This window comes from Lutra lutra, chromosome 6 (genome assembly GCF_902655055.1).
Source record: "Lutra lutra chromosome 6, mLutLut1.2, whole genome shotgun sequence".
Classification (NCBI taxonomy): domain Eukaryota; kingdom Metazoa; phylum Chordata; class Mammalia; order Carnivora; family Mustelidae; genus Lutra; species Lutra lutra.
This window is the reverse complement of record NC_062283.1, coordinates 1,530,211-1,553,084: the sequence shown is the minus strand read 5'-3', so window position 1 is coordinate 1,553,084 and position 22,874 is coordinate 1,530,211. Positions and strand designations below refer to the sequence as shown.

Genomic DNA, 22,874 nt, shown 5'->3' with positions numbered 1-22,874 from the left:
GGTGAGTCCGGGTTTGAGGACCCACCGGTCCGACCTTTTGTCCCCTCCAAGCACCCGGTCCCTACCACTTTACTTCGGGATTGCTGCAGCCCCGCGGAGCCCCGGAGCCGGGACCGCGGAGGAATCCCGAAGAAAAGTGGCCCGGAGGCTCGGCGTTCAGAGTACACTGCGCCCGCCTACTTCCAGAGGGGCGGTGGTTGCCATGGTTACCCGCGCCGCCGTTACGTCACCGCCGCGGGCGGGGCGGAGTGCCGGGCTGGGGCGTCCGGCCGCGGTGCGGAGTCACTGCCGGGGATGGCGAGCTCGGCGGCGGCGTCTGGAAGGCGGCTTCCAGCCGCGAGGAGCTGCCCGGGAGCCGGTCCCGACGGCCGCCTCTCGCGAGGAGAGTGCCGGCCTTCTCGTAGGGAAAGCGGGCGGCCCCGGCCCCGTCGTTCCGCGTGTGTCGTTCTGCGTGTGCCCGGGACGCGGTGGAAGCGGAGGAGACGGCCCGCAGAGCGGGCGGTGGGCAGCCCCGAGGCGTGCTCGGTGCGGGAAGCCCGGCTGCTCCCCCGCACACTGCGGCGCCCGCCCTCCCGGCACGACCCCTCCCTCCTGCATGTGCCGGCGGCTTCGGGAGGCCTCTCGGGCTCTGCTCCCATTCAAAGACTGTGAGAGCTCGGAGAGCGGGAGAGCGTGGCCCTTGACCTCATGGAGTAACGGTCGTTGAAGAAAAACAGCCAAAGCTAAAAGTAATTTGCGGTGATCTGTGCGGTAGTCAGGGGTGTTACGTAGGAATTCCGCAGAGTTGTCACAACAAATACTAGCCCTGCCAGCTCGGCTCTCCCTCGGTCTGCTGTTCATTCCCATTTCCTCAGCTTTCCCGTATGACTTTTGAATCTTTCCCTTTTGAATCTTGTATTGTCCACCTTAAGGACCAGCACCTCTAAGAAGTATTTGCTACGTCCGCCTGTACACACACACACACACACACGTCGTCTCCCTGCCTCTAAACCGTTAGGGTGTTTGATACCGCTACCTTACAACTTGTTTAGTCCTTCGGTTTAACGCATTGATCAGCATTTCAGTGTGTGTTCTGTGAAACATAGCAGATATTTAAATGTTTTTAATCCACGTGGGTTTTATGACTTTTTCCCAACTGTTTTTAGAAACTCAAGCACCATTTGATTCTTTGGGGCTGTACATCAGAATACGGATTTTCCAGGTATACCCATACTCACCCAGACAGCATCCCAAAAATCAGTTTCTAACAAAGTTTCCACATGATTAATTAGTCAGCTAATTAATGAGCTGGGAACACAGACTTTCTTGGAAACCATTGCTGTACAACTAACTTCTAGCCCAGAGTTTGGCTTGTATTTAGATTCTTTGTTTTGTTTTTTAAGATTTTATTTATTTGACTGAGATCACAAGTAGGCAGAGAGGCAAGCAGAGAGAAAGGGGGAAGCAGGTTCCCTGCTGAGCAGAGAGCCGGATATGATACAGGGCTGGATCCCAGGACCCTGGGATCATGACCTGAGCGGAAGGCAGAGACTTTAACCCACTGAGCCATCCAGGCGCCCCAAGATTTTTAATAAAGTACATATCAGTACAACGATCCGCAATCAGCTGGTGAAATGTGTAGTAGAAGGCCCTGCAAGATTAATACTTGCATTCTGCTCTCACATTCTAGGCTTCACATCTACATTCCTGTTACTCAGTTTTTCAGTGCAGAAACCAGACATTCCCATGTGCTAAGACTGGAGGAACTGGTGTTTAATAACAAGACTCACAGTCGACAGATAAGTCATGGTACTGGTTTATTTAACTTTCTTGGTGAGATGATAGGACTTAATGTCCAAGATATGAACTGAGTCACAAAACTAGGAAGATAGAGAAGGAACTGTTGGGATATCTGTTATATCCCAACAGATAACAGGAAACCTATCTGAGAACTTTGGGGAAGGAACTAGTTAACACTGATTGAAACTTAGCCTCTGGCTCTCAAGGAAAGCTGCCCCGGGGCACCCAGCTGGCTCATTTGATGGAACAGGTGATTCTTGATCTTAGGGTTGTGAGTTCCAGCCCCACACTGGGTGCAGAGATTACTCAAAATCTTTTAGGGGTGCCTTAGATGGCTAAGCATCTGTCTTCAGCTCAGGTCATGATCCCAGAATCCTGGGATCAAGCCTGCTTCTCCCTCTCCCGTTGCCCCTGCTTGTGTTCTCTTGCTCTCTCTGTCAAATAAATAAAATCTATTTTAAAAAAAATCTTTTAAGAAAAGTTACCCTATTACTTAAGAGATTTGTAAGTAATCCTAATTCCAGATTTTGAATTAATAATTATCATTTCGAATTTGTATTTTCCTCACACTTGTATAAGTATGGCCTCTCTATGTTTCTATTTTCATGTCGCAGTCCATCCTAGAAATGAACATGTTAATCTCCACAAACAGTATTTGTCAGGTCATTCTGCTCAGAAGCTTTCCTTGGCTCCCCAGTGCCTAAAAGATAAACTCTGAGTTCAGGATCTTGGCATTGAGGCTTTCTATGGTAGGGCCTTTGCCTCTGTTTTTTCCTTATACAAACCTACTGAACTTTTTGCTTTCCCACTTCTGTGATCCTACCGTTAACCAGTTGTTCAGACTGTTTCCTTTCTTGTAATTCCCTACTTTTCTCTCTCCCTCATCCCATCAAATTCTTTCCATTCTTCAGAAGTTAATTTTTCATGAACTTTTCCCAGACCATTGCAGTCTGCTTTGCATTTCCCTGCATTGCAACTCCTTTGCATCTCCAACTTTGTGACGCACTTTATTGTTTTCTTCTGCTGGTCCTTATTGTCTTTATGACTTAACATATAATTTAATTGCAAGTGACATATTAACATGTAGCATTGCCTGAAATTTTTAAATCTTATACTTATTGTTTCTACTTTAAAGTATTTTGTTTTTATGGGTGCCTGGGTGGCTCAGTTGACTAAGAGTCCATCTCTTGATTTCTGCTCAGATCATGATCTCAGGGTCGTGGGACTGAGCCCAGCCTTGGGCTCTGAAATGTGCTAGGAGTCCGCTAGAGATTCTCTCTCTCCCTCTCCTTCTGTCCATCCTCCCGCTCACACACATGCGCCCTCTCTCTCCAAAATAAATAAATGAATTTTCCAAAGAGCGGAATTTTGTTTTTAAATTTAAATTTGAAAGTGTTTTGAGGTAGAAATTATGTAACCATTTTATTCCACAAAGTATTTCAGTGCTTTTACATAGAGTAAATGCCAAGTATACTTCTGGGCAATGGAAAATGACTATTTCTGTGATGTGATCTTTCATCTTCATAGACAGTAATAGTTCTTTTTTATCCCTTAGAAGAGCCCTTGAAACTAAGTAGGACGCTTCACAAAGCAGAAGTGGATTTCCTGGTAATACATTTCATCCCAAAATGACGACAGAATCAAAGAAAGCTACAGCTCAGAAACTTCAGGAGAATGAAGGGCTTCTCATAGTGAAGATAGAAGAGGAAGATTTTGTCTGGAGGCAGGACACTTCCCTCCAGAGAAGCGACCCCTTTAGGCAGGAGTTCTGCCGACAGCTTTTCAGGCAGTTCTGCTACCAAGATTCCGCTGGGCCCCGAGAGGCCCTGAGCCGGCTGCGGGAGCTCTGCCATCAGTGGCTGCAGCCCGAGACACACAGCAAGGAGCAGATCCTCGAGCTGCTGGTGCTGGAGCAGTTCCTGACCATCCTGCCTGAGGAGCTGCAGGCCTGGGTGCGGGAACATGGCCCAGAGAATGGAGAGGACGTGGTCACTCTACTGGAAGATTTGGAGAGAGGCGCTGATGAAGCAGTAGTCCAGGTACACAGGGAATGGGAGATCTAAGAACTCCACATGGACAGAGTCCCACAGTGGGAGGAAAGGGCCTGAGACTGAGCACCCAGGGAGACCTGCAGGGGCTGTTAGGGCAGTGTGTCTTTCTGTCTCCTTTCCACTGCATTTCATGCTGTGCCACATTTCACATTTGAGTCAGACTTAATCCGTCCTGCAGTTTTGTATTCCTACAGCAGGTTCTCTTTGTTTTTGGAAGATATTCAAATCCCCAACAGGGATTCTCTCACAAGCCCAAATATACTTTATTTTCCTCAGGTTCCAGTCCATGCACACAGACAAGAGATACTCGGGAAGAAGGTGGTGCCTCCTGGACCAGCACTGAGTGTCCAGTTGCAGCCAGTGGACCCCAAGGCCCTTCGTGGTTCTTCAGCACCCCTTCTGCTGGACGGCGGTAAGGGGCAGTAGTGCGTGCAGTTTGTGTCGCTGAAGGAGTGGGACTGTGAATGTCTCTTCTCAGAGTAGCCTCAGTTACCATACATGGTCCTTTCCTTTATCACCCCATGAGAAGTAGAGAACTTTTCCCTGTGTGTCATTGGCCAATTAAAACAAAAACAGAGAGAATTTGGTTCCTTATCCAAAATATTTACATTTTCCCATTTGTTCTTCATCCAGAATATTTCCAAAACACAGGATATTTTATGAGTAAACTAAAGGAAAGAAAAATTAATGTGTGAGAAAACATCAAGAAATAAATAAGCAAAAAGAAAAAAAAAAGGAAGAAACACATCAAGAGAAATAACACGTTAGTAGAAAAGCAGGTACATAATGATATACCCAGAAGTGGAATGTAATTCACAGATACATAGAACAAGATCCACATTATTGTCTTTTTTATTGTACTTTTGGTCTTACAAAGCTTTCATGTTGTTATAGGAAGTCAGTCATACTTCTGGGGACTCCCTCCATGGAATAGTCATCACTGTTCTAAAACTCTTCTGCTTAAAGAGTTCATGGATTCAGTATTACTTTAGGTGTAAATGATCTCAAAAATAAACTCAAGAATAAATTAGTTTTGGGGGCAACTGGGTGGCTCGATTGGTTAAGCATCTGCCTTCAGCTCAGGTCCTGATCTCAGGATCCTGGGATCCAGCCCCACATCAGGCTCCCCTGCTTTCTCCCTCTCCCTCTGCTCCCCCTGCAATAAATAAAAACTTTAAAAAAAAAAAAGTCATGATCTTTTTAAAATAAATAAATTATAGTCAGTTAAAAATAATACCCAAATTCTGTTTTCCAGTTTGTTCTGGAGATATTTCCATCCACTCCATCCAAAATCATATATTTCCCCCACCCTAAGACCAGCACTGCCTAACCACCTTTCCTGCTATAGCATATTCTAGACAAAGGAAACCCTACAAAAAGAGGGGGTGCTTGATTGCAGCACAATATCGAGTCATAGGCACCATATAAATTTGTGAGCCAGCAGGCAGGAACTGTGAGGACTTGATCATAAATGGATCCTGGAAACCAGGTGGAGGAGTTCAGGTGTTGTAGAAGAAAAGAGAGGAAAGGTTCTGAGTAGGGTACAGGAGGTGACAGGATTTTAAGGACAGTTAGTCTGGTGAGGGTATTCAGGATGACTAGGAAGAACAGCTCAGAGTCTAGACAGCAGGAAGCTGTGACAGTCCCCAAATAGGAAGAGTGACAAGGGTAGTGGTAGCAGAAATGTAAAGAAGGGGATGTGTTCAGGGCACATTCAGCAGAAAGTACTTACAGAACTTGATTAGCCATGGACATGAAAAAAGGATAGGTAGATAGATGAAGTTTTCCTCTCCACAGGCATTCTACTTGATTTTACCAAATTTTCTCTTTTGTGTCCTTGTCCAGTACACCTTTCTCTTGAAAAGCCACATTTTTAGAGTGGCCAGTTGAAGTACCAATATGTAGCTATCTTGGGTATAGCTCAAAATTTTCTTTTCTTCCAACTCAGCAAACAGATAATTTACCACTTTGTCTTTTCATTCTTTTAGATAATGAGAGTGAAAACAATGGATTCATGCCAAAGTTGGACATTTATGAAAAAATGGAATCACAGAGGATTCTATCAGGAAGAATTTCAGGATTCATTTCAGAAGGAACTGCTGAGCCTCAAAACATCTGTAAGTCTGCAGCCAGGCTAAAGAAGCAATGGGAAAAAGAAGCAGGGGGTGCTCAGAGACCATCATCTGCTCAGGATGGAGGTTTTAGTAAAATCCTTACCCACAAAAATACACTCACAGGTAGTATTAGCCATGATGGTTGTGAGAGAAGCTTAAACCTGAATTCAAGTGAATTGACACACCAGAAATCTTGTAAACACAGTACCTATGACCAAAGTTTCAAATGGAATCCAGATTTTATTAAGCATCAAAGAATTTATGCTGGAGAGAAAATTCACCAATATGGAACATCTCTCAAAAGCCCAAACCTTATTAAACATGCAGCAATTTTTAGTGGGGAGAAAACCCACCAGTGTAATGAATGTGGGAAAGCTTTCAGACACAGCTCAAAGCTTATCAGGCATCAGAGAATCCACACTGGAGAGAGGCCTTATGAATGTAATGAGTGTGGGAAAGGCTTTGGGGGGAGCTCAGATCTTATTAGACACCAGAGAATTCACACTGGAGAAAGACCCTTTGAATGCAAAGAATGTGGGAGAGCATTCAGCCTGAACTCACATCTTATCTTGCATCAGAGAATTCACACCAGAGAGAAACCCTATGAATGTAGTGAATGTGGGAAAACCTTCAGAGTGAGTTCACACCTCATTCGACACCTGAGAATCCACACTGGAGAGAAACCTTATGAATGCAACGAGTGTGGGAGAGCCTTCAGTCAGAGTTCACACCTTCGTCAACACCAAAGAATTCACAAGAGGGAAAACCTGTTAATGTAAAGAAATTTTCACGGAAATGCAAAAGAAATAGCAATATGAAAAATATTGAATAAAAAATATGGAGTGAGATGAATGACTAAAAGACCAATATCTCTTTTCTCTCATTCTGAGGCTTAATGTTTTGCTTACAGTCTTCACCTACTGGGGTGGGGGAATGCTTTCTGTGAGTCAGGATCTTCCTCTCTTCTATTGACTGCTGAAGTCAAGCTAGAAGAGCTGAATTTGGAGGAGGCTAATAAAAAGGCTAGGTTATGGCAATGGAGATAGAGAGGAAATAACATGACTGCAGTATGGAGGGGAAAAGATTCAGTAAAGAGGCTGATCATCAGTATTAGTTATTGATTCTCCTCAAGAGGAGGTAGGCTAACCCCTGAAGTGGAATAGTTTGAGCAATGAGCAATACACACAGAGCTTTCAGAACATTCCTTTAAATGAAGGCACAGCAAAACTAAATTAGAAAGTCCTGTCAAACGAGGACCTGCGCAATGGTGGCATTCCAATATGTAGACCAAAGTCTACATACCAAGTCATGCCAGGAGGTAAACCAGGAGAGCATCCAAGGCAAGAGGCCAGAAACCATAGAGATTCAAACAAGACAGGAGAGAAGTAAATTAGTCAGGAGTTGGAATTAGAGGTAAGGGAAGGTGGTCACATTTAGCACTTGCTCTATAAAGCAGAGCTTAATCTTTTGTCTTTTTTTTTTAAGATTTTATTTAGTTATTTGACAGACAGAGATCACAAGTAGGCAGAGAGGCAGGCAGAGAGAGAGAGGAAGTGAAGCAGGCTCCCCACTGAGCAGAGAGCCCGATGTGGGGCTCGATCCCAGGACCCTGGGACCATGATCCTAGCCGAAGGCAGAGGCTTTAACCAACTGAGCCACTCAGGCGCCACTAATCTTTTGTCTTTAAATGACCTTTTCTGAATTTCCCAGATCATTTAAAGTCATTTTGTACCTCAACCTCAAATTTGGAGAAGACAGTACCATAACTAGGATTTTACTGCCACATATGCCTTTGGCACCTCCCTGGGGTGAGTGGACAGAGACAGCAGTTCTGGGGAGCTCTCTGGACAGAAAAAGCTCTGGCTAGTGACCATCGTAGAGGAGGGCTGAGGGAATTAGCACTGAAGGTCAGGGTCCTGGAATTGTTTTATGACTGCTGGCTGCTCTTCTCTCCATTAAAGACCGGTAGAGAGGATTGGTACCCAAGAGAAGAGTGGAGGGATGAATCTGACAAGTAAGAACACCAGTGATTTCAGGATATAAAGGCAAATCCTGCCCTACTGTTTTCCCTAATTTGAAAATATAAGCAACTATGTAAGGCTTAAATATCCCATGTGTATATAATGTCTTTATCTGAAAACGAGCAAACAACCCCCAGTGTAGAATTAGGATAATCTAATGTACAAAATCTTTCACTAATAGGCTTTATTTAAAAAAAAAAAAAAAAAAAAAAAGCATCTGTCTTTCAATTACCTTCAACTAAAAATGTCCTGATAGCATCGAAGTAACCCCACGTGTGCGGTGCGGCGCTGAACGCGTAGCTTCCTGTTTCACACGTGCTGTGCTAATGCTTCCTGTGTCGTGACCGGTCCCAGCGCTGTTTATACGCCCGGTTTTGCGGTGAAACGCGAGCTGTGACTGTCCTGCTCGAAATACAGGGACAGCAAATGCTGCAACCAGAATTCAAACGCGCGCTGTTCCGGGCCTCGTGCCTAACCGTTAACCTGGATTATGCCCCTAACAGTATCGCCACGTGATGTAACGCCGAAACGGCCCTCGTGCCCCACAACTTTAAACTGGGGGACTTGGTTCTCACGTCGTTAGCCTTTCAGAAGGTGAACGACTATCCGCAACTCCAAACAGCAGCGCGGCCCCTCGGCGGCCACCACCGAGAGGAGCGTCGGCCAGAGAGGCCGGAAGCGGCGCTGTGGCCCAGGCAGCCGCCCCTCGGAGGCCGTGCGGAGGTTACCTCCACAGCTTCTCCCCGAGAGGCTGGAAGCGGACGACTTCCCCGGTGGTTGCTACCCAGCTAGCGACAGGGTTGTGTGGCGGCGGTGAGGGGCGCTTCGAGGCCTAAGGCGGGGACCGCGGCCAAGGGCGACGTCCACAGCGCCCATCTCTCACTTCTCTGAGGCTGCTGGTGAGGTTTAGGAACAATTCCGGGATGAAAGCGGCGGCTACGGACCGTCCTGACGCCCGTTCACCTGTATTCACCCTCCGGCGCCGGCTGCGCGAGGCTCGGGTCCGGGAGAGACAGGACCCTCAGACCTGCCTCTTCATGTGGGGAACCTCGGCGCCCAGGGTGCCCGTTTCTGGTCAGGATCAGAAGTTGTTATGCCCGAGTTTTCGTGTCTGAGAGACCACCAAGGAGCCAAGCACCGATGCAATCACACGAGGGTTTATTTGACAGGCTTAAGCCTGGGCCCAAGTATACCCGACACAGTGGAGTAGGGACTTGGACCCTGAGCCAGATTACAGTCAGAGTTTTTAAAGGCAGAGCAGGGGTGGACTCGGTGGTGGGTGAGGACAAAGGGGGTTATGGATGATGTAAGTCTCTAAGGAATTCAGGAAGCGAGGTCTCCAGGACCTTGAGGGGCTAGCTGTTGTCTGAGGAAAAGGTTATTCATTACCAATAATAAAAATCTTCTTGTGAGACCCTTTAGATGTATATCAGTGGGTCATATACTTGGGAAGGATTCTCGACACTATCTTGGAGGTTTAGAGATAAAGTTTCCTAAAGGAATTGTTAATGTAGGCTTACAGAATTCTGGTCGGACCTGTGGGGTTAGGGGGTCGGTCAGGCTAGGATTGTCCTTAGCAAAATCTCAAGGTGAGGGCAGTTAAGTCCCCAGGGGAGAGCCACTCTGTCTGTTTCAAGGGCTTGTCAATAGGTGAGGAATTTTAATGATTTTCTTCTCCCTCTGTTTCCCACATCAGCTAAACTTGAGGTGGGTTGGCCTTAATTTTCTCGGCCTCCACAAAGTCTTACCTGTAGATTTGCTTGTGCTGCAAACACCAGCATGTTTGCTTTGGTAACTTTCATTTCATTCCATTTGTAGTCAAGCCTCGCATTCTTTCCGTATTAGAAGTTTTAGTTTGTGCTTCCCGTCACACATAACAAAATTCATCAGGATTCTCTTTCCCTTTATACTTAATCTTTCAGTGAAGGTTTTTTGCTTTTCTTTTTTTTTTTTTTTTTAAGATTTTTTGTTTATTTCGGGGGATGTAGCAAGAGTGAGACACAGCTGACCGAGCTACCCAGGTGCCCCGCATTCAGAGGGTTTCAAGATGACTAGTCATATCTTTGGGATTCCTATATGTACATAATTAAATTTGCTTTTCTTTTGTTAATCTTAAGTCAATTTAGTTATCAGACCAGCCAAAGAACCTGGAAGGGATGAAGAGAAAATTTCCTGCCCTTACCTGTACAAGGTAGGCATGTTATATCTACACGTGAGTAAGCTGGGGTTACTGACAGCCAGGGGAGAACATACTTCCTTGCTGGAACCAGAACTTGGCTCATAACTCAAAAGCTGGCAGATGGCAGGGTCTGAAAAACAGGAACAAGGAACCCATCATGTTCTTATTCTGTTAGTTCCCTGTGCTGGGCAGCCACTTAGTGGAAATGATGGCAGAAGCAAAAGGGAAGAGAGCAACACACTGCCACCTTCTTTTTCGTTCTCCTTAGTCCTCAGCAGCTAAAGATAGAGTTGATAGAATGTGTGCCTGTCAAGAAGTGGTGAGTCACCCTGCACTGTGTTTCCCCTGACCTGAAATACATATGCACATAGGAACTACAAAATATGAATTGTGCATAATTTATTGATTCCTAATGCTTTTATATTTGCATTTAAAACTGGTATTGTACAACATAAGTGAACAGCAAAATTCATAATTAAAATTTTAATTTTTGTTTACTTTAAATGACATTAAATAATAAAAATGCCATGATGAGTCATGAGAAAGCCCATGGTAGGGGATAAATAGGTTTTATATTTTAATACCTTTAACAATATGTTTTTCTTCCTTTTTGAACAAAGGGCCCCACATTTCCATTTTACACTAGTTCTGAAGATTATGTAGCTAATACTGCCTATGTGTATTTCTCTAAATATTTGCTTTAGAGCAGACTTTTTATTGGTACTACTTTTGTCACCTAAAGTAAACAGACTGCACAGATACAACTTATTATCTGAGAGACACACCTAAGGGAAAGAGCAAAGGATAATTTAAGCATGCCCTGGATTACATACTATGGGTCAACCTAAATCAAGCACAATTTAACAGGGTCTATTCAAGAGAGATAATACTAACACAGTAGAAATCCAGGACACAGATGAGAACAGTAGATCTTTGGCAGTGATTACACTGAAAATTATGAGAGCATTAGAGAGTTATAATGAATATAAAACACCTTCAAAAGATATCTTCATTTAACATCACAACTCATTCCTGTAAGATAGATACTATGTTTGTCCCCTGTTCAGAGGTGAAGAAACACAAGCTCACAGAGGTTAAGTAACTTGCCTGTGATGATTTAAAATATAACCATGACACAACTGACACAACTCCATGCAAAAGATGGAGCCTAATTTCCTTCCCCTTGAGTCTTGGCTGGACCTAGCGATATACTTGCAAAAATCAGAATATGGTGGGAGTGGTGGCAGAAACTAGGTCACAGAAAGCACTGCAGCATCCTTGATCTTTAGGATAACTCGTTTTGGGAGAAACCAGCTGCCATACTGTGAGGACACTCAGGCATGCTGCCAAGAGCCATGTGAGGGAAGCAACTTGAAAGCCAATCCTCAGCTTTCTTCAGATAACTACAGCCCAGCCAAAATCTTGACTACTACCTCTTGAGAAACCCGAAATCAGAACATTCTATGAAGTCACTTCATATTCCTGACCCACAGAAACCATAAGTATTTTTAAGATGGCACATTTGGGGGGGTGCCTGGGTGGCTCAGTGGGTTAAAGCCTCTGCCTTCGGCTCAGGTCATGATCTCAGGGTCCTGGGATCGAGCCCCACATCGGGCTTTCTGCTCAGCGGGGAGCCTGCTTCCTCCTCTCTCTCTGCCTGCCTCTCTGCCTACTTGTGATCTCTGTCCAAATAAAATCTTAAAAAAAAAAAAAGATGGCACATTTGGGGGTAATTTGTTACATAGCAATAAGTATGAAGAGGAAATGACCACACTAGAAAGCTTTAGAGACAGAATAAAGAGATTTCTCTGCTGGTGCAATTGTCCCTAAGATGTCTGGTAAAGCACAGACTCCAGATACTCTGATTCCAAATCCTATTTCCTCTTTACTAGATTACTCGCTATAAGGATAAGAAAAGAATGATAAGAATCAAAAGGAGAATCAAAGCAAATGTAGAATTGAAGGCTGAATGAACAGAAAAAATAGTGAATTAGCAAGAGCTATGAAGTGTTAGAGTAAATCCGTCACCATAGGTTAATGCAACATTACGTGAGGGACTGAAGAGGGAAAGACAGTAGACTGGAGAAAGTGGGGACAATGGCCATTGATAATAAAATGATCCAATAGAAATCTGAGAAAAGAAGAATAAGTAGTCAAATAGAAACCATCAGGAAAGTCTGATTCAGTACTGAACCTGATCCTGAAACAAGCCATGGACAGTTTTTACTGAGGGTGAAGACAGATCTACAGTGATTTGGGAATTTACTAAATGCAGAAGATCCTCAACATTTCAAGTCATTACAAGGGACTCCAAGGATCCATGTCTCTGTTTCTCATTTGTTGAGTCACAAACACCTTAAGGCTGGAGTGCTAAAAGTTACTAAGTCAGTGAGAGAGTCCAGTTTCCACATTTCAACAAGTTTTCACTGTAATCTACTGATTCAATAGCTCTCATTAAGGCTATGACTTGTTACGTAAATGTTTGTTACATTTTAGTGAATTTTATGGAGGACATATACAGGCCACTCAATTTTCTAAATTCTTCCTCCCCATATGATTCTCCTTCCCTGTCTATTCTAAGGCCCACTGTCCATTTAATAAAGCTCAGTGACTCCCCAGAAAACTTCACTGACCTCCCCAGACCAGGGTAAAAGTATCCAGTTTTAAATTCCTGACTACACCTTTGACAAATACAAAATGGGTGTCAGAAGAAGTACTCTGGAAAGATGGTCTGACCAAAGGTGAATTCAAGGTAAATTGTGCTTCTTAATGCCTTCTGTAGGGGACTGAATCTCTAAGATTGACAGGAAAGCTATATTTCCATAAGCCAGAGTTGGAACCTCCAAGACCTGTGGCTCACTATTCTCTTTAAAAACATTACCTGTCAAAGGCAACAACCTGGGACCTGGAGAAAATTAGATACATTTGAGCTTATGAGGGAACCACACTAGGAATTAGAAATAGAAGTCATAGGGGCGCCTGAGTGGCTCAGTGGGTTGGGCCGCTGCCTTCGGCTCAGGTCATGATCTCAGTGTCCTGGGATCGAGCCCCGCATTGGGCTCTCTGCTCAGCGGGGAGCCTGCTTCCTCCTCTCTCTCTGCCTGCCTCTCTGCCTGCTTGTGATCTCTCTCTGTCAAATAAATAAATAAATAAAATCTTTAAAAAAAAAAAAAAAAGAAATAGAAGTCATAAATCACAAGTAGTATAATCAAGGGACATAGAACAGGAGACCTAGAAACCAGAAGCTCATCTAGCCTTAGGTACAGGAAGGCGGATAGCAAGGAGTAAGAGACAGATTTGGAACCACAGGGAAGATTTTAGCTCAGTAATGATCTGCTCATTCCAATTTTGCATCCATGTCCCCTCCTACCATCCTCAACTGTCCTACCCAGATTGTAACTCTTCTTACCCAGTATCCTAGATTATCAAGTTCTTTCCCTAAAGCTTCCTAGCATGCTCACTTCCTCGTTGTTGTGGATGTTTCTCATACACACAGGACTATACCACTTTGGACAGTATGATCAAGAACACTTCTAGTACCTTTATAATCTGCTCCTTGGCCCTCAGCCACTAATAGCAACGTTCCTAGAGTTAGCTCAGAGATTTTTTTTCTTTTGGGGCCCAGACATTCGTTTCCTGCTAACATTACTACCTAACACACTGGCAAAAGTTCTGGTGCCAGGATCCTTGCACCCAGTCTGGCCCCCTTCTTTTACTAATAGAGGTTATTTGGCTTTTGGAGACTGTATGTTAGGGATCAAGTTTGCTAAAGTCTTCAACTACTAGTCATCCTCATCTTGAGTAGAGCTGTGGTTCAGGAAGATTCCTCTGAGCATTCTGGGAGAATTCCTAAGCCAGGGAAAATTTAACATTTAACATATCCCTGATACAATTGTCACATATACCCCTTACAGACAAGACATTATTACAACACTGCAAAATAAAATCTTAGGCTTGGGTAATGCTTTTGTAAAGCTATAGAGATTTCCCCTCCACAATGTCCTTAAATTTTTCAGGTTTTAATACCAACCAAGCAACTAAAAACATTTACTAAGCATTTAATACAACTCAACATATAATACAAAGAAAGATAAGACAGAACCCTGCCATCCCGATGCTGATATTCCAGAAATAATACTTCTGCCTTTGATGAAGGCAGCCTGTGTATCAGATAAGAAAGCAGAATTAAAAAGGAAAAAAGCAAAATCAAAGAAAAGCAATCAAATCCAGCTAAAGGACATCTGTCTTGGAGCAAGTGGCTCAGTATGGCACAGAGTATTTAGAGGAGCTGGAAGAGAAAGCCAGAGATATAATGCCTTTCCTTCTCTAACTTGAGCTTTCCCAGCACGGCAGGTGCTCATTCTCACAAATCTCAAACTCTAGGGGTGCCTGAGTGGCTCAGTTGTTAAACATCTGCCTTGGAAAAAAACAAAACAAACAAAATCATCTGCCTTGGGCTCAGGTCATGATCCCAGAGTCCTGGGATCCGGCCTGGCATTGAGCCCCAATTTGGGCTCCCTGCTCAGCTGGAGGCCTGCTGCTTCCTCTCCCACTCCCTCTGCTTGTATTCCCCCTCTTGTTGTCTCTCTCTCTCTCTCTGTCAGATAAATAAAATCTTTTTTTAAAAAATCTCAAACTCTGCAAGACCTTCAACACCAACCTCACTGTTCTACCATCAGTCTTCAATTCAGTCATAACCAGCTTTCCAATACATCTCTCTTTTTACAAGGGTGACCGGCTTTGTCACAGCTCATCTATGTGTGCCTCCTCAACACTGAAGTCTTATGCATTTGTTACCTTTTAGGCAGTTTCTCTGCTAGTCCCTTAAGTTAGCAAAGCGCATCAGTGGTTCTCGGCTTCCCACTTAACCCACCATCTTAAAGAACTTCCAGAGTCGAAGCTTCTTGTATAAGCCCCCGCACATCAGCTGTTCAGCTTTTCTAGTATCCTGTTCTTTACCTGAGATTTCAATTTGCTTAAACTTTTTGGAGTGTCTGTTAACATTCATTCTCCGCAGCACTCACCCAGGAGTTAAACTGAAACCTGGAACAAATTAATTACCCCTCTGCACAAGACACAGTAGCTCAGTAATACAAAAATGAAGAGAATAACCTCAAGGAGCTCACTGCCTACAATAAGGTAAGGAATCCAGTTACTAAGTGATTTTTACTGTAGTCCGTATGAAAATATCAAGTTACTAATCATTGTAACAGCAATGCGGTATTTCCTAATTGATCAGAATACGTCTATGAAGGACTGTCCTCTCCGATTTGTAGGGGAAATGACTTCAGACGAGTTCCGCTAATAATCGGATAACTGGAGATTCCAGTAGAAAGTCTGCCAGACTCCATAGCAGAAGCTGGGAAGCACTGCGCTGCAAGCGTAGGCCAGAACCGTCTTTGGGGCGCATACACTGGGACCGAGCGGCTGCTGGCAACACTACACCCTCTGGGCGCGCACTTCTACTGTACACATGTACAAGGGCCACACGCAAGTTTGTCTGGAATTCAGGACACATAGTAAACCCAGAAATGACGTCGCTCTCGCTCTCGCTCACGCAGTGGTCTGCAGCGTGGCCGCGCGGCAGGAATCCCGCGGCAGAGCAGAGTCGCTCGCGTCCCGCCCGCGGCGTGCGGACGCCAGCGGGTCCCCGGGCCTCTCGCTCGTTCCCGGGCCGAGACCGGACCCACGGCGGACCTCAGCTTGCCCGCTGGGCAGGTGTGTCCACGGCGACGGCGCTCGGCTGGAGCGCGGGGGTCGCGGCTGGGGAGGCAGGCTCCCGGCAGCGCGAGGTTGCGGCGCCCGATCCCCGTCTTCACCCAAACGGCCCCCGCCTCTCGCGTCCCGACCGCCGGTCCCCTCCACGTGCGGGCCGACGGCTCTGCGCCCCCGGCGCCCCGGGAGGCCTCGTCTCCGCCGGAAGCGGCGCAGGCCGGGCGGGATTGGCGGGCGCACCTCTGCCGGCGGCCGGGCCGGGCCCGGGTAACACTAGCGTTCCGAGACCGCGGCGCCGCGGCCCGGGGAGCACCTCCCGGCTTAGCCCGGGCGGCGTGTGCGCGGGCCTCCCCGGGAGTCCGGCCCCTGCGGCGCGCGGGCGGACAGCCAGACCTTCCGAGTGCGGGCCGCTGCGCTCGCTCGTCGGCGCGGGGACGGGGTGCAGGGCTGGCGCGGTCGCCGTACCGTCTCGTTCTTCGGAAGGCGGGACCCGCTGCGAGTCGTGTCCTTCCCTCGGAATGATTCCTAAAACCGGCTTTCTGCCAGCCCTCTGCAGAAGCCCGTCCCCTGATCCTTAGGGCCGGGGAAGTGAAGGTGTGTTTGAAGGATGCCGAGTGGGTCGCAGGTGCGAGGTGCAGAGAAGACACCAGCGGGGCCTCCGTGCGTGGTCCCGGGTTCTGTGCGGGGAAACCGAGGCAGGGCTCCGAACCCAGCGCCGAGATGACGGGGTCACGGCGAGAACTGCAGCTTGTACGGAGGCCTTGCGGGGGTGGGGGGTGCGGCCTGGATCTAATGCTGTCCGTAGTCACTCTTAGAGCAACGAGCAACGCTACACGGAGGGTTTAGTCAACCAGTTACTTTCCTGGTCTTGCTACGACGCTGCGGTTCTGTAAGACGTTAATGGAGCGGAACCTGGGTGAACCGTATAGGGAGTTCTCTGCGCCGTTTGGGGAAGTTTCCTTTAATTCAAATAAAAATAATGCATTTTTAAAAAGGTAAGATTTTTACAGAGGGGGGAAAATAGAGGTTTAGAGAGATTAAGCCACGACACGTAAGAGAACATAACGAGATTCAGGCGCAGGTCTTCCGGAATCCACAGCCCTTGTCCTTCACCGCAGCCCACCGTGCTGATGAAGCGGTGGTGCACGTTTAAACAGGCCCTGCTTAAGTCTGCTATTACATGGAAGACTGAAACCATCTACACCCACACATCCTACTACCTACCTAGGTTAAGGTGACTTAGCTGTTCATTTGTCTACACTAGGTATGACATTATTCCACTATCTTTATCAACATGACATTACTATTCTAGGAAATTCTTGCCCCAGAAGATCAAGTTGCAAATAATCATATTTGTTTCGAGAAATTACCCCTGAAAAAATCCACTTGAATGAATATCAGACTCCCAAATTTAAATGGATAGGATCCAGAAACTCTCAGCTGAAAACCTTCACCTTGTGTCCATCAGTTCTAAACTATTGTGTCATGATCCTTCCCCAATCTTTATTCTGCTTTGAAAGATCTGCCTTAAACCCCCAAGACCTCATAAATATCCTGACTCTGCCTTCTTCCCTGGGAGATACTACTTAGACTCTGTCAAGGTAGTGCTAGCATTCATAAGAATAAATTCACCTTAGCCCAATCAGTGGATTGTTTTGGTATTATTTTTGGAAAGCAAGGGTCCAACAATATTCTCGGCATTGTGAAAAATGCTCTTTCTTGACAAACATTCCTTCTACTTAGAAAAAGTCTTGAATGACCTTAAGCACATTTTTTAAATTTTCTTTAAATTTGGGTGAAGCTTTCTTGCTCTTCTGAAACACAAGCATTAGACTTAGTGAGTTCAAGTATTTAATCAGCCTGTGTATATGTGTGTGTGTTTCTGTCTTTAACTGTGGTTTCTATAACCTTAGGAGTGTGCCCTGAAAGATAACACTTGTTCTCATCCTCTCTGACCGTTGGAGCTGGAATGGCTGCAGCGTTCCTTCCACCGGCTCCTGAAGAGCCAGAAGGGCTCTTCAAAGTAAACAAAAAAGAAGGTCCTGCCAAGGTTCAGGGATCTGGCCCACAGGGCAGCAGCCCAAAGAGCCAGGAGTTATTCCGCCAGCGCTTCCGACAGTTCTGCTATAAGGAGACTCCTGGACCCCGTGAGGCCTTGAGCCAACTCTGGGTATTCTGCTGTGAGTGGTTAAGGCCTGAGATACACAGCAAGGAGCAGATGTTGGACCTGCTGGTGCTGGAGCAGTTCCTCACCATCTTGCCTGAGGAGCTCCAGACCTGGGTCCAAGAGCATCACCCAGAGAGTGGGGAGGAGGCCGTGGCTATGCTGGAAGATCTGGAGAAGGAATTGGATGAACCAGGCCAACAGGTAGAAAGGGACCTGTGCTCAATTGGGGGATGGTTGGGAGTGGGCATCCAGGCCGATCCTTTATGGGCTCTCGGGATCATGTACACTGTGGGCCCTTCAGATGCACAGATGAGCCTGCTTGTTCTCAGGTTTCAACCCAGACCTGTGCACAGGAACTGCTTTCTGGGACACCGGCACCTCTGGATCCAGCTACGGAAGCAAGGTATCTCCAGCCTCAACCCATGGAGATCCAGGACCCTCAACACCAACAGGATTGTGGTTAGTGTTGACACTTGGGTCATATGGCTCCCCTGGAGACCTTAGAATCATTCATCATTGTCACATAAATATTGAGTACTTACTCTGTGCCAGGCACCATGGAAGGCACTGGGTATGGTGAGCAAGGCAGACATGATCCTTGCTTTCATGGAGCTTACAAAATAAATGTACCATAACAGATTGTATATGGGGAAGAAGAAGGCAGTCAGAGAAGGCCTTTTTTGAGGAAGTAACGTAAGAGCTAAATCCCAAAAGTAGAATAGAAATTAGCCAGGTGATCGGAGAGCGGAAAGCAACGTAGGCCTAAGAGCATGTGCAAAACAGATGGGAAATAGGTGCGTTGTCAGAAATTATGTTTCTATGCTATGATATTTTTTAATAATAATCCAAAAGTTTTTTCTCATGCTGATAGGAATATTAGTCCTGTTATATGTGCAGTGATGTTTTGGGCCCCATCCTACTGTTCATTTTATATTTGCTAATGTCTCTGAAAGATGATGTTCTTTCATTCTTTTTTTGAAGATTGTATTTATTTAGGGAGAGTACACTCGAGCACATGAGCAGGAGGAAGGGCAGAGAGAGAGGAAGAAAGAGAATCCCAAGCAGACTCAGCACTGAGGGGGGCCTAACACAGGCATCAGCCTCACAACCCCAAGATCATGACCTGAGCCTTGCATGGGTTGAGGGTGGGAGTCTGGGAATCTGTCAAGCCTGAAGCTTCACTCTGAACCATTGAGACTTCCTGGGCAAATGGTCACGAACACAAAGGAGGGTTTCTAACAGACCCAGACTCCCATCCGTCCTGACCCAAGGAAAGCACGTTGCCATAATTCCCCTGCCTGTCTCCTACAGAGGTGCCCCTGAGGAGGGTCCCAATACACCCCTCCTCCAGGGTGGGCAATGTGGTCGCTTCCTCAATGGTCAACAGTTTCTGAAAAAAGGTGAGATTGTCCCACTCAAGGCATATTTTCCCTGAAGTAATCCTGTGTTAGGACCCAGAGTGAAGGGCAGAATTTGCAACCATGTAGGAGTAATGCAGGGAAAAGTGATATGCTTTTAAATCAGTGGGTTGGGGGAGGCCTGGCAATGGGAGGAAAGACAGGTATAGAGACAGCTGAAGACGAAGGAGGCAGTTCACATCAGCTCTCAGAGAGCTCACTCGTGCTCCTCAGCCACGGCTCCTTTCCCCTCTCCTCCCACAGTACACTTAACCGACCCATTTTGGCAGTTGCGCTGTGCCTCTGCCTGGGACTGGATCTGATGCAAACTGCCTCCCGGATCTTAGCCATCTCCATGCTTGTCTGTCCTCCCACAGCCAGCCACCCCCCGGCTGCCACTTAAAAGCCTAGGGTTAGAGTGTAGCTTCAGGTTTGACAGATTCCTAGATTCTCCTTTGCTAGACGAGTAGAAATGTCTTTGGGGCAAAATCGGTTTCTGTTTGTCCCTACGTGATAACATCCTTTTGTGCCCCATGTTTTTAGACTCTGATCTCCCTGTTCTACATATCTGCAAATAGGGTACTTTCCTGTGCTCTGACCCCTTGTTTTTCAGTTCTCCGTGAGGCCTCAGAGCACCTACACAGAGCTGCTTCACAGCTCCACATCAGCACTGGGCCCCATGGCTTCCTTTCTGCTCCTCCCACAGTCCTGTTCCTTCATCTCTCTCTGCCCTGCTCTACCCTTCCCTCGGAACCTACTCTAATCCCAGATCTTTTCTTCTGTTTGACTTACTCCTCCCAGACTTGTCTCCACTCTGCTCAAATCGTGCCCTACCAGTCCAGACACTGCTAGTCCTCTCTTCCTTTGTAATCTCCCACTTTCTTCCTCAAATGTTGTCAAACTGTTTTGCTGGGAGAGTTAAGCTGTGTGCTTAACTAGTATTTGTGTTTAATTTTATTTCCTTTATATTTCACATGTAACTTGAAATCTATCATTTTTGTTTCAGATGATGTGATCAGAATTGAGAAAGAAGAACTGATTCAAAAGCAGAAGTTTACTATAGATATGGAGTCTCCCAAAAAGTCATCTGGCCAAATGAATGGAAAGGCCCCTGAATGTGGAGAAACCCAAGAACATGAAGGAGGGACAAAAAGATATCAGAGAAACACTTCAGCTGAGAGAAGATATAAGTGTGATGAATGTGGGAGAAGATTCACTCAAAACTCAAGCCTCATTAGACATAAAAGAATCCACACTGGAGAAAGACCCTATTCATGTAATGTGTGTGGCAAAAGTTTCATCCAGAGCTCACAGCTTATTGACCATCAGAGACTACATAATCGGTTAAAACCGTATCAGTGTGATGAGTGTGGAAAAGCCTTTTATTACAGTTCACACCTTGTTCAACATCAGAGGACCCATACTGGAGAAAAACCTTTCCAATGCAGTGAGTGTGGGAAAGCTTTTCACTACAGCTCAGGCCTTGTCCGACACCAAAGGACCCACACAGGAGAGAAGCCGTACCAGTGTGGTGACTGTGGGAAGGCTTTCTGTCTGAGCTCACATCTGATTCAGCATCAGAGAGTCCATACCGGAGAGAAGCCGTACCAGTGCAGTGAGTGTGGGAAAAGCTTCAGCCAAAGCTCAGGCCTCTTCCATCACCAGAGAATCCACAGTGGGGAGAAACCCTATGAGTGTGACGAGTGTGGGAAGGCCTTCAGTCACAGCTCGGCTCTGGTGGGACACCTGCGCATCCACAGCGGAGAGAGGCCTTATGAGTGCGATGTGTGCGGGAAAGCTTTTAGTTACAGCTCACATCTTCTGGGACACCGACGAATCCACACTGGAGAGAAACCCTATGAGTGTGACGTTTGTGGGAAAGCTTTCCGGCGCAGCTCACACCTCATTGTACATCAGCGAGTCCACGCTGGAGAGAAGCCCTGGTGATTGTTGGTACCAACCAACAATTCCGCAGAAGGCCAGAAAGGCACAACCAGCAGAGGACGCCACTGTGACAGTGACGTGGGGAATTCTGTGATCACCACTGCACTTTGCACGGTCATTAGAAAAGACTTCTGGAGGCTGAGATAGGTTATCACCTGACAGCTTATCAAACAAGAACATCCTTCCACATCTCAAACGTCCTTCTCTGAAGCAGCGGCTCGGGAAGCCTCAGTGATCCACGAGATATGTACTCCACGGACGTAGAGATGGCAGCGGTCGTAGAGACAGCTGTGTTCCTCTCCCTTCCCTTCTTCCCCCTATTTTCTTGGGAGTTAGAGTAATGATCTTGCGTGAAGTGTGAATTTAGAGTTAACATCTCATCTGCATTTTAAAAATCCTGAATTTTAGGTCAGCTTGATAAAAAGACAGCAGCCTATCAATGATCTACACTGAAAACATTGTGGACACAAAACCCCCTCTGTAATCTGGGATGAACGACTCGTGTAGGTGGGAAAGTTCAGTGGGACAAGAGGATGGATGATGCACGTTCCAGTGTGACCTTTCACGTCTTCCACCAGAGGTGCCAAACAGGCCAGTGGGATTTGGGAAAAATAATGTGTATTTTTCCCACATGGTATTTTTTCTCAATTATAATTTCTCAATTATAATTTTCTCAATTATAATAATTTCTATAAAAATAATAATTTCTCAATAATTTTCTCAAATTATTTCAATTTTTTAAAGCTTTTTTTTTTTTAAGGTGTATTTATTTAGAGAGGGAGAGAGAATTCCAAGCAGACTCTGCACTGAGCACAGAGCCCAGTGCAGGGCTTGACCTCATGACCCTGAGATCATGACTTGAGCCAAAATCAAGAATCAGACACCCAACTGACTGTACCACCCGGGTGCCCCAATTATCTCAACTTTTTGAAAATCTGGCAATTTCACATAAAATCTGACTTTCTGGATTCTCTTACAAAAATGCATGATGTGGCAACACTAGAGGGCATATTCCCACAAGGCAAGAGTTGACTGGGACAGATTATCACTACTGTGTGTTTAGACCCCCCGTCCACAGCCACACAGCTTCCTGCGGTCTCCCACCTCTCCCTCCCCCTACCTGTGTGAGTCCTCCCCTGCCCTAAGGGCTTCTCAGGAGTTTGTGGGTTCCAGGCCAACTTGCCACCACGAGTTCCACCTTAATTTTACACACCGGCCCCCAATAAGATTTTCTGTGAAGAAAAGGCTTTCTAACAACAGCTTGAAGATTTAGATTAAAAAAAATAGAAGTGTGCACTTGTGCACCCAACGGTAGAGGAAAGCCACTTTAAATTTTTCCTTAGACAGAATGTATAGTTAATTATTGAAAGTCAGCTGTAATAGCTTCAAGCCAAACCAGTGGAGACTAGTTCTTTGGGTGAGATGGAGACACAACACCCGTGACAGGGTTGGACACTAGCGTCAGAGTGAGAAGGCCTGAGGCGGAAAGCAGGGGTGCAGCTCAGAA

General features: G+C 46.0%; 1 protein-coding gene across 6 annotated transcripts; it reads left to right on the top strand.

Moving 5' to 3' along the window:
• Nucleotides 1-488: 488 nt before the first annotated feature.
• ZNF165 (zinc finger protein 165) lies at nt 489-22,014 on the top strand. 6 transcript variants are annotated; one of them, XM_047732659.1, is made up of 5 exons: nt 489-1,201; nt 3,335-3,818; nt 4,107-4,242; nt 5,819-6,713; nt 20,608-22,014. In XM_047732659.1, the coding sequence occupies exons 2-5, from the start codon at nt 3,408-3,410 to the stop codon at nt 21,368-21,370; spliced, it is 2,205 nt and encodes a 734-aa protein (XP_047588615.1). In that variant the 5' UTR covers nt 489-1,201; nt 3,335-3,407; the 3' UTR covers nt 21,371-22,014. The 6 variants fall into 6 exon arrangements, with proteins under 6 accessions (XP_047588615.1, XP_047588613.1, XP_047588614.1 ...); XM_047732657.1 differs by lacking the exons at nt 489-1,201; nt 3,335-3,818; nt 4,107-4,242; nt 5,819-6,713 and adding exons at nt 15,845-15,862; nt 17,773-18,227; nt 18,356-18,485 and having other exon boundaries at nt 20,430-22,014; XM_047732658.1 differs by lacking the exons at nt 489-1,201; nt 3,335-3,818; nt 4,107-4,242; nt 5,819-6,713 and adding exons at nt 15,969-16,854; nt 17,773-18,227; nt 18,380-18,485 and having other exon boundaries at nt 20,430-22,014.
• Nucleotides 22,015-22,874: the final 860 nt, after the last annotated feature.

What these genes read in the sequence shown, in the direction of transcription:
- ZNF165 (XM_047732659.1), top strand. Translation starts at nt 3,408, where the DNA reads ATGACGACAGAATCAAAGAAAGCTACAGCTCAGAAACTTCAGGAGAAT. An exon ending in ACCCCTTCTGCTGGACGGCG is followed by an intron (nt 4,243 to 5,818) that starts GTAAGGGGCAGT and finishes TCATTCTTTTAG; the next exon opens with ATAATGAGAGTGAAAACAAT. An exon ending in ATTCACAAGAGGGAAAACCT is followed by an intron (nt 6,714 to 20,607) that starts GTTAATGTAAAG and finishes AGCTGAGAGAAG; the next exon opens with ATATAAGTGTGATGAATGTG.